At 46.8% G+C, this 11,064-nt stretch overlaps 1 protein-coding gene across 1 annotated transcript in view; it reads right to left on the reverse strand.

Moving 5' to 3' along the window:
• LOC8028246 (clotting factor G beta subunit) overlaps positions 1-7,677 on the reverse strand; it is a 29,035-nt gene extending 21,358 nt beyond the window's left edge. The window contains exon 1 of the mRNA XM_002410705.5: positions 7,600-7,677. Coding sequence (XP_002410750.5) covers positions 7,600-7,602 — 3 coding nt within the window. The 5' untranslated portion in view covers positions 7,603-7,677. The remainder of the gene's footprint in view (positions 1-7,599) is intronic.
• Positions 7,678-11,064: the final 3,387 nt, after the last annotated feature.

Consider the following 11,064-nt stretch of genomic DNA (forward strand, 5'->3'; position numbering starts at 1 on the left):
GGCAGCTTCTTAGGGGACCCACAGAGCCCCGAAGGTAGTGATAAACAAGTAAGTAACAGTACTAGATATAGGAGAAGCTTTTCGGCGTAAGGGTCAAAGCAGAAACGGGGATGGTTGGAAGATGTCCCGCACCAGTAGGAACGGGAAACAGCGCAATACGCGATTCATCAACATACAGGAGGCTAGAAACAGACGAAAAATGGGAGGAGATTAACGAATAATTAGAGACGGAAAGGTTTGTAGTGTGTCGGGAATACCTCAGAGATCAGGAGCCATATATAGCAGACTATACTGCTGGATGGGTTGCAACCGGAGGGGAGGGGAACGAAAAGAAGGAGTCCTAAGGAATTTGTTTATGGGACAAGACTGGGAGAGACCAAGGGAAACCCGCCGTGAAACCGTATGGCTCAAAGCCAGGGTAGGGGGTCTGAGCAGGCTTCAAGGATTTGTATGTCTAAAACAGGAAATGACTTGAGAAGCGAAAATACACAGCACTTAGCATGTATCCCGAGAGACGTCACAGAAATTAATCTGAATCAGGAAATAATAATTGCAGTATGCTTGAATGCCCATTTAGACTATTCTGACGGATTCACGGATGTAACAGAAACGATGCTAGAAGAGTTTGAACATTAGAGAGTTTTAGTATTGCGTATATGAGCAAACGCAAGCACCCAACGTTAGCGTTAACGCAGCCTCCTCCACAATGCGCATAAGCCATGCGTACGCACTGCAGAGAGCTATGTTTACGTACGTTCGCTATCGATTTTTGCGAGCGTACGTAGTGGTCCCCTGCGTGCCATTCTCGCTGCTCTCGTCGCGCACGGGAGAGCGCGAGACTACTCCAGTTTGTAAAATGGCAGCGGTGAGGCAAACCAGTGGAAGTGCTGCGCTCGTTGTACGGGTTCGCTCCACCAGTGGAAGTGCTACACTCGTTGTACGGGTTCGCTCCACCATTGAAGATGACCTCAACCTCGTGGAAGAAAGAGAAAGAAGGAGGGAAGAAGGGCGAGGCTCATGGCGGGCGAGGACACGCGGAGTTCGGAGCTGGAGACAGACGAAAGAGTCGGTGCCGAGCAAGGTCTCCAACAGAAGACCCGTGTAGAAAAGACGTCCGAGCTCCACTGTGATATTTATCGTGAAGCCACATTCCTCTAGCCGCTGGAGCGCTTGTTGAAGATTCCGGAGGTGTTCAGGAGTATCTTTTCCAGTGACAATGATATCATCGAGGTAACAGGCAACGCCTTCGAGCCCTGCAGTTATCTGGTCCATCGTGCGCTGGAACACTGCTCGGGCGGAGGCGACTCCGAAGGGCATCCGAATGAATCGGAGCAGATCTTTGTGCGTGTTGATCACGAGAGCCGTTCTTGCCTCTTCATCGAGTTCCAGCTGGATATACGCTTCTGACAAGTCCAGCTTCGTGAATTTGTTGCCTCCATTTAGTTTAGCGAAAAGTTCTTCTAGACGCGGCAGTGGGTACTGGGTTATGTCGAGCTGAGGATTCACAGTGACACTGAAGTCACCACAGACTCGAACCGATCCATCCGACTTTGGGACGACCACAATCGGAGTGGCCCACTGCTAGAAGTCCACGGGTGTGAGAACGTTGTTCTTGACTTGCTTGGCCAAGTCTTTCTCTACTGCTTCTCGCGTAGCAAGTGGTATTGGGCGGGGCTTGAAGAACTTTGGTTTCGCGTCAGGTTTGAACTGAAGTTGGACCTTGAGTTTAGTGCAACAGCCCAAGTCGCCGGAGAACAAGGTCGGAAATTTTGCCAACATTGTCTGAAGCGAGGCTTCGACTTCCAGTTCCACAGATCGAATAAACAATTTGTTGAGGTCGATCTGCAGCTTGTGGATCCACGTTCTTCCTAGCAGGTTGGTGTACCGCTTGTAATCCGGACCACTAGACTGTCTCTTCATCGGGCTCTTAACCTAAGCACAGATAAAACCTTTTCCCAATGGTAGCGCTTCCCCGTGTGACTTTATCGGAGCGAGTGGAACTCGGCCTGATAGGGCGGTATTGACAGGCGCCCCACAACCTCCCCAAAAAAATCAATGGGACGAACCCTGTCGGGCGTCCACAAAAATGGGTGTCGATAGCCAAAAACGTTGGCGACGCCGTCGAACCCTTTCTTACCGTGCGGTCGGTACGTGAGCGGTGCGGCGACATTGCTTGGACACTTCCAAGCAAATGACGAGGCCAACATAAGATAGTAGGGATCCTACAACACACTGGAGCGAACCATAGATCAAACTGCTGGTCGCACAGTCCTAAAAAAAAGACGAAACACGTTCACAACAGGCAAATGGAAAGAAATTCACGCACTTCATTGCAAAGCGAGAAGATTCGCGGTGGTGGATTGGCTTGACCGAATACTCGCCTTGGATTGTTTGAAGCAGTTCTCAGGAGCACATTTAGAAGGCGCTGCAAGCCTTTACGTAACTGTTTGCCTTCCCCTATACTAAAAGTGCGCGTTCAAGGCGCTCCGTAAAGTTACGTCGACAGCTTGCGTGCATTGTACGCAGTGCTGGCGCAAAGGTCTTTACGCTCTTAACCGCCGAATTCAGAAACCTCATTTAAACTACACTCAAACTGAAGGGCCCCTCCACTTCCTCGAGGAAGGCGCGAGGGCCGGCGCTGGCCAATCGCGAGGACGGATCCGCCATCGCGATTGGCCAGCGCCGGCCCTCGCGCCTTCCTCGAGGAAGTGGAGGGGCCCTTCAGTTTAAGTGTAGTTGGAGTGAGGTTTCTGAATTCGGCGGTAAAACTTTCTATTAAGGGTGCGTCCGTTAGCGTGATACAGAAAAAAACTAAGGAATCAGCGGAAGTTTATGCGGAGGCGTAAAGAGATAAACGGTAATGTTCATAATAAGCTGTAAATTCAACATGCTTGTGGAGGAAGGGTTCCGAGACGTGTCCTGTTCGGATGGCCGTTTATAGAACACTTACATTGCGGGTGCCCAAGCCCCGCCTGCGCTCCACCTAGCCGACACCTAACCAATTGATCACCCAGCGCTCCAACCATTTGAAACAAGCATAAGAAAAACCGTGATCTGCGGTACCAAGTACCTATCATGATAAGTACAGTATTGAACCATGGTATAAAAGCGCTAAAATAAGACTTACACAAGATAGGAGACAAACACGGGCGCCCGTGTTTGTCTTCTATCTTGTGTAAGTCTTATTTTAGCGCTTTTAACCATGGTTCAATACAGTCAACACCAACTAGACCAACAACAATTTCTTTTAGATGATAAGTACCGCAGGCCTAGAACCAGATTGCAATGACCTAAACAAACACAAGAGAGAGAGAGAGATTAGGACGGCGCTATTTTCGGAACCAATTTCCCTGTGCAGTAGGGTCGGTCACAAAAAGATCTACGCGCGAGAGTGCACACCCACGAAACTGTCGGCTGCCGCACACGGCGACGTCAAAGTATTTGGCGACGTCTTTGAAGAACTGGTGAACCAATTGAAAAGTCCCATCGCTGCACGCGAGAAAGGGAGAACTACGATGCTACTCTCGGAGCCAATCTCTTTGTGCGATAGCATCGTCCTCGGAGAGAGCGGTGCACATAGCTTTATAGCCACGGAGGATGCTAGCGAAAGACGGGTAAATCTTTCGGCCTCAGAAGAAACGGAAACCGCTTTACCGCAAGCTGTCGCTGTCTAGGAGGAGCGAGACCTTGCAGTCAAACGTTGCAACTGAAGATTTTATGCATGCTAGGCCGAGCAGCGAAAGAATGGAATTGGGACCAGACGAAGAGGTGAAGATTTGTCTCGTGCGCGATACTCAATGGGATGAAAAACATATTCAACACGAACCAGCGCAAAGATTCGGAGACGCCATGAGCGAGACGGCAACCCAGAACAGGAGGATCGCGAAGACTCGCGCTGAGCAACAGCCAATCCGGCCGGAGAGGGACCGACACATTTTAGGCACGGTTCAGCAGTCAAGACTCGTCCATAACAAACTGAAAGTGCGGCTAGCTGCCGCGGGGCGCACGGACAAGGAACACCAAATTTCTCCGCCGAAGGGAAGTTCGGGGCCGGTATCGTGTGCTCAGCACCACCCGGAAAATTTGAGCATTGGAAAGTCTCGCAAGGGAGCGAGCAGTCTGAAACGGCCGAGACTACGGATGCGTCCGCAAGCCGAGAACATGATATGTCAAGAGTTGTGGGACTACTATCAACAGGCAAGCAGACCGTCCGACAAAGCGTACACAGCTCTAGAAAGACAGAAGGTCGACAAACAAAAGTAATACTGCCAGGTCTAAAGTGCAGAAGAGCGACTGAGCGATGGTCGGAGAAGCCGAATTCGGCGTGCGTCCAAGAGTTTGTCACTCCGAATTTGAAGGCGACGGCAGTTGTCGGCCAGAAGGGACTTTGAATGGCGCACAAGCGGAGGTCTGCGAAGCTTTTTGAGCTGGGGTAACGAACGATCCTTCACTTCCGAAAGGCAGAGAGGGCGCAGCATCTCCGGAGTCCGCGCACAATCGAACGCAAAGTCGATTGCCACGGTTCGAGCTGAACAGAAAGAGACGCAAATGCTAAAAGCTACCGTCCGAGGACTCCCAAACAGATCCTCTTCCAAGCACCGAACACCCAGCTCCTCCAAAGTGGTGGAAGGTGAAATGGAAAACGCAACCAAGCGATAGGCAAAAAGTGCACCCGGAGCTAGGGTGGCAGACATCCAGGACGACCGGGAAAGTATGTGGAAAGAGTCTCGGTAGGATGACTTTTTGAGTGACGAGGGTCCAGACGAAAACATCCTGGGCGAGAGATCAACAGGCCTGTCCAGCTGCTCTTCCTCCATGATGCAGCATCGACACCAGCGCCGCCCGGCAGGATGTTGATAAATAAAGGACAAGGAAGATCGCGCGGACAATCGGTGACACCAATGGCATCTCGGCGCCACACTTGTGAAGGATCAAAATCCTCGTTTCCGTCGTTGGAGAATTCCCATGACAGAGAAAGGGTGGTGACTGTGCTTCTTGGGTTGCTAGAATGACAGGCATACGTTCCTTGTATCACCCAGCTGAAGACGGTTTCAACTGCCATTAGTGTCTCGCTGAGGCGTTTAATTTTGCCTGTGGCAATCTTCCAATAGGCGTCAGATCCGATGAGGACACCTATTACATTTGGGCATGACATACTTTCCGGTGCTATATCGGCGCTCAGCATGTTTTCAGGGTGGAGTCGAGCTTGCAGCTCTTCGTTGACCGGATGACTGATGACAGTGCCGATTTCTGACACTTCCAATGCTTGCAAGTGGATTCGTGTGCCGGTGGTTCGACCCCATAGTTCGATGGTTACTCGACGACAGTGATAGCGTGAAGGTCGTCGAGCGCTACCAAACGTGAATACGGTGAGTTCTTCGTTTCTAAGAGCTGTGCAGTTAAATTTTTTGAGACGTCGCGACGTACGAAGGTTCTTTGGCTGCCGCTGTCCAGCAATATTTGAACACGAACTCTTTGATATAATGAAGAAGCCCACACTTGGCCTGTTTGAAGCGGAACTGACGGTCCTTGCTTTGCCGCGTTCGTTGGGGCACTAATAACTGCCGCAGAGTTTGGAGTGGAACCTTCTCCAGATTGACAATTAGAAAGGGCAGAGACATGGCTGTTTACTGTCACTGCCCTTCATGATATGCCTAAGTGAAATAGAAAATCAATTAGAGCAGATAAATATAGCTACTGATATTTAAAGGGTGACAAATGTAATGCAAGTAAATCCAGGACTAATGATTGCAGACGACAAAGCGCTCATGGCAGAAAACCGCGACAAATTACAGAATCTATCTAGAATGTCTGAAGAGGAAGGGGACAGCTTGTTTTGAGTTTTAGTAGTGAGATGTCTGACGTAATGGTGACCAACGACCCCTGAAAATACAAGAAAGTTAAATATACTATGTGGAAGAATACAAATATCTGAGAGTATGCTTTGATGAGGAAAGGAAGTACATAGAGGAACTTGAAGAAAATATAATTAGAAAGAGGAAAAGAAATTTATGTATCATGAAACTCAACACATTATGGAATTATAATCGATGCAAATGGCCAGGGGTATTACGAAAAGAGGAATGATGCCAGGACCGTCTTTTGAAACAGTGTCCGCCATTTCTTTTTTTTAGATCAGAGGTATAATCAGTATTCGAAATTCTACGAAGGAGTGCGGGCAGGTTAGCACTGGAAGCTCATCGTAACACATCAAATGAAGGAGCACAGATACTGGGGCTGGTCGTCTTTTGAGAGAAGAGAGGAAATCAGTAAATTGAAATTTGTAAAAGGGTTAATTGAAATGAATATTGCACGGAAACTATTCAAGTACTTATGCATGAAACGTTTAAACACAAAATGGACAAACCGAACCTAGAAGCTGACGTTAAATTCCTGCATACTGGTGATTGTGCTGAGCAAACCAGTCCAGTAGAGCATAGGGTCAGAGGCAGAAAAAAAGTGGGAAGAATGCAGGAAAAATCAGCTTTAACAATGTACAGTTTATGGAAACCGGACATAAGAAAAGAACGTGTTGTTGATAATTAACATGGAAGTTCTTTGCTGTTTGAGGTGGGAACGTGAGTACTAAGAAAAATGACGTATAGGAATAAATTTCAAGTGACAGAGATATAGTGTGTCGTATGCATAGTGAGAGTGAGACGCTAAAACATTTGGTTTTGAAGTGCACAGGGCCGGGCTTCGCCTCGCCGTGCCCGAATGGCTAACGAATATGACGGCGACTCTGGTTTTGGCGGCGAAGATGAAAGTATGTAGGAGGTAAGGATTACCATCAGAAAAAGTTACAAGAATGGTAAAAAGTATCCAGAGATAAATTCAATGAAGTAAAACAAACTGGCACAGCTGGGAAAAGGTGGGAGAGTGAAAAATTGATTGAGACTCCCTTCGGCGTAGCTCGGGCAGAAAATCTCAACTCTGTCCCCAGTGGACACTGTGTGTGGTTGGCGGCGATTATGACTCACAAGAGGAAAATTTGTAACTTTCTCGCCGGGGAGAAACTGCGAAAAACGGTGTTCCTAATGTTTTTTTTTTTTTTTTTTTTTTTGCCGTGTTTCTCAAAAATTATTTTAGCAATATCCCACACTGCCTGGTGCAATTAGAAGAATGCAGAGTGCAATTGATTTGGAAGGACGAGGGGATTATTCATACTTTTTCCTTTCTAAGTTAGGTGGCGCTAGCTACTGCTCGTTACAAAGGGTATAGCCATTACCATTCATGTATGTTGTAACATGGGGGAAGTGCGGCTTGTTCCCGACGACTACAAGAAAGTTGATGGCGTTTAAATGAATGCTGGGGAAGCTTACTCCAGCAAAGCAAACTAGAACGCGCGAAACTTTCTGTTCTTTAGACTGCCTGCTGGGCATGCAAGGTATACAACTGACGTCATCCCAGTGGACAGCGCGGGGAAATTTGCATGTTGGTTTCGGTATCACCATCATTAGCTGTTCTCTCTATCACTATTTTAAATTTAAAGATAATAAATTGCATTCCAGGAAGGTTAAAGCATGGGTACTCGAAAAGTGGGCTTAGTCGGGATAGCTTGAACAACCACCGGAGCTCTCCTTTACCGAATGCACTCACCATCCAAGGCCACGGTGATCTGACGACTTGCCCCTTAGGCCCCGCTCCGGTCTCTCCGGCGTCGTCGGCGACCGTGCCACAACCTGCGAAAAACGAGACAAAGGAATGTTCAGTCAGGCGGACAAATATTTAAAAAAAACATGACGCTATTAGAGGCATGCTCTGCCTTACGTTTTGCTCCAGTCGCACTCTTATTAATGGCAAAAAACCGCTCTATCGTAAGAAAAGGCGTGCACAGTACGTACTCATGGTAATCAAATTGATTGTGAGCACTGATTTGCTTCTGTGAGTTTGTCATTACTTTAATTATATTTTTTTCTTATTTGCTCTTCCGAACATTCTACTTTTTCTAATCAACATCCCGTTTACTTTTCTTTACACAGATAAGTAACCTAAATCAACACTTTCTATTTAGTTCCTTTATTGTCAGCAGAAGTAGGTGACCACGCAGTTGGTGCCGCTCCTTCACGCCAGGTAAATGAAGGTTTTGCAAAAGCTGGATCTGCCGTCATTAAAATATATAATCGATCTAGGATGGTCACCTAATATTACAAATAACCAGGAAAGGAAGTCACAGTTCTCAAGTGATGCATCATATATATTACTTGTAATCGATTACTTTTTGGAGTAATTTTGTAATCAGTTGATTACTTTTATTAGACAGTAATCACAAGAGTAATATGATTACTTTTTGAAGTAATAAAATTGCTTGTAACCGTTACAATTTGTCCACGGGACCCCCCCCCCCCCCCTCCCGGCACACGCCTTTTTTTATAAAATTACAAAAATAAAATTTCCTTTTTTTTTTTTCGAACAGAAAAAAGAAAGATTTTTGCGGAGCTGTAGGAAACGAGGTCAATCTCTTTCTATGTACAGTTTCTGTAAAATGTCCGTTTTTTTTTTTTCGAGTTGGGACTGGGAGTGGGAAGCCCCAGGCAGATCCTGGACCCAGGGAAGCCACAGTGCGTGACAAAGGCCATTCAGGGCGAAGTTTGGCGAAGCAGAATGTAGCTTTGTGAGTCCTTTGTTCAAACTAGCCCCCTCACGCGCACACACACAGAAATAAAAAAGAAAAATAAGAAAAAATCCTGCTAAAGGGTACCTACTCGCAGTCCGTAGGAGAACCAGAACCGAAGAATTCCTAAAGCGGATGCAAAATATAACAAAGGCAGTTGAAATATTTCCCCATTTCCCCTACGTGGTCTTTGTGACAAGCAATGTTTCGAGTTGAGAAGTGGTCAGGGCGATCTCTTCCGCTAATGGATACTACACATGATCCGTTTCAAATCCTGGAGCTGCTGCTTTTTTGTATAACATGCGAGCTCGTCCACATGTGAATAATAAAATGACCGACGCAAACTTTGAGCGACAACCCTTGCTCAAGCTTAACAAAATCTAAAACCCCCTCCGCTCCCCCCCGCCCCCCCCCCCCCCCCCCCCCCCCACACACACACACTGGCGAACGCCCAAATCATTAAACGTCTTCAAACGAATTCTATGCTTGTGTCCGCATTGTGAAGGTGCAACGGCCACAAAGAGGGAGCCAGTTTTTCTTCTTCAATACTTGTGCAAATGTGAAATATAGGTTGGAAGTAGCTCATTGTTATGAGCGCTAAAGATGTGTCTTCACACAATAAAGTAATCGGAAAAGTAACGATTACTTCTTTAAGTAATGTTAATGTCCAATCACTTTTGCCGTCGAGTAATCAATTAATCTAATCGGATACTTTTTAGCCAAGAGTAATAGTAATTGTAATTGATTACTTTTTTTAGTAACGTGTACAAGACTGTGTCTAGTACACCGAATTGTCAAGTCAAAACCGATGTTACTGGGAAAAGTCATAAGTGTAATCAATTGATCAATATGTTGCGACGCAGTCACTCGAAACTGCGAATGTGTGTCTTTGGACTCACTCATAAATATTCCTGTGTATGTGCTTCCCCATAATGATCTCGAAGTACCAATCCGTGATCTCTTGATGATCAGCTTAAACGATGAAAAGCATGACTAGTAGCGCGTTTTATAATCGCCGCGGCCTCATTTCCAAAAAAAAAAAAAATCTAGCGCTTTGCTGCCACAAGTTTGTTCATTAGAATTCGTCAAGTGCAGCCCCGCTCACAGTCTTAGCTGACTAAAGGGAGGTTAATGACTGACAGAATGCATGAGGCATTTCTGAAACAGTATATAGTGAATGGTTAGCTGCTTTAGGCGTAATGACGGTCCTGCATGCATATTGTGACGGCAATACGTTGGGTATGACGCTGGAAGCGGTGTACGATTACATAAGGGTACCATGAGTCCAACCAAAGGACCGATCTCGCTCGGCGTTCTACGCAAAATTGACGACGCCGTAACTGCAGTTTCTAAGAGGCAGGCGCCAGCGCACGAGACAGTTCGTGCCCCCTTGTGGGCAGATCCTCAGCGGGGTTGTCGTGCGAGCAGAAAGACTACCGCGTGGGTCAAATGGATCGATGGCGTTTTGAAGGGACCGCATAAATCGGTTTTACTGGCATTTACTACAGAGTTGCTCGAAGCTGGTGCATTCATTGATTGGAAGTATGAACACATGAAACCTCCGGAGTCAAAAGAAAGAAAATAAAAATATGGTGCTCTCTATAGAAAAATTATCTCTAAGCCTTTTATCTCGAAATCATCAGAAACTCGTTGTGGGTTAATTGGCGTATACTACGATTAAAAATGTGTAATTTGGAAGGAACATAGAATCGGCTTACGTATTCTTCACCTAATTTGGCCCAAATAAGCGTCACAGTAGCACATAATACTTCTTAGCGTACATGCAAAATATAGGTAAACCATCGTTGTTGTTTTCGTTCTTGATGTACTCAGGCGAGCCAATCTTTCCACAATTTTAGCGAAAGCTTCCACGACCTTCAGCGACCTCTGTAGTAAATCCTAGCGCGATACCTTAAGAACCCGATTTACGCCGTCCTTCAAACGGCCCTCGATCCCTTTTACCCGCGCGGTACCTATCCCACGATACCGGCACTAATGGCTTAATGAAACTGAGTGAAATATCGGTCAAAACAAGTTTGCGAGAAACGCTCCTGTGCACTGCTATCTTGAGCGATGCTGGCGCCGCCTGACGTTTCTGTCATTTTGGAGTGAGCTAGGGACACGTCATTGGGATGTGCGAGGACAAGATGGCGGCGCGCCCGCATCGCCGACAGCCACCGCTATGGCGCACGCACTGTTTCGGAACGCAGGAGGACGCATCCACACATAATCGTAGCACCAAATATTGTATGAGGGGGAATGTTTATGGGTTGGAGCTGACTTTATAACGATCGCAGCCTCTGATCCAGCACGTCGTGGAAGCCAGAACTGCCGCGAACGCAGGCATCATTGGTGCAATGGCGATAAGCGCTTTGAGACTAGATATTTTTCTCATATTTCGATTTGAGACTGACTTTGGCATTTTATTTCCTTGTTGCGCTTGTTCACGG

The sequence above is a fragment of the Ixodes scapularis genome, unplaced genomic scaffold, assembly GCF_016920785.2.
Source record: "Ixodes scapularis isolate PalLabHiFi unplaced genomic scaffold, ASM1692078v2 PGA_scaffold7__128_contigs__length_106722199, whole genome shotgun sequence".
In the NCBI taxonomy this organism is placed as follows: domain Eukaryota; kingdom Metazoa; phylum Arthropoda; class Arachnida; order Ixodida; family Ixodidae; genus Ixodes; species Ixodes scapularis.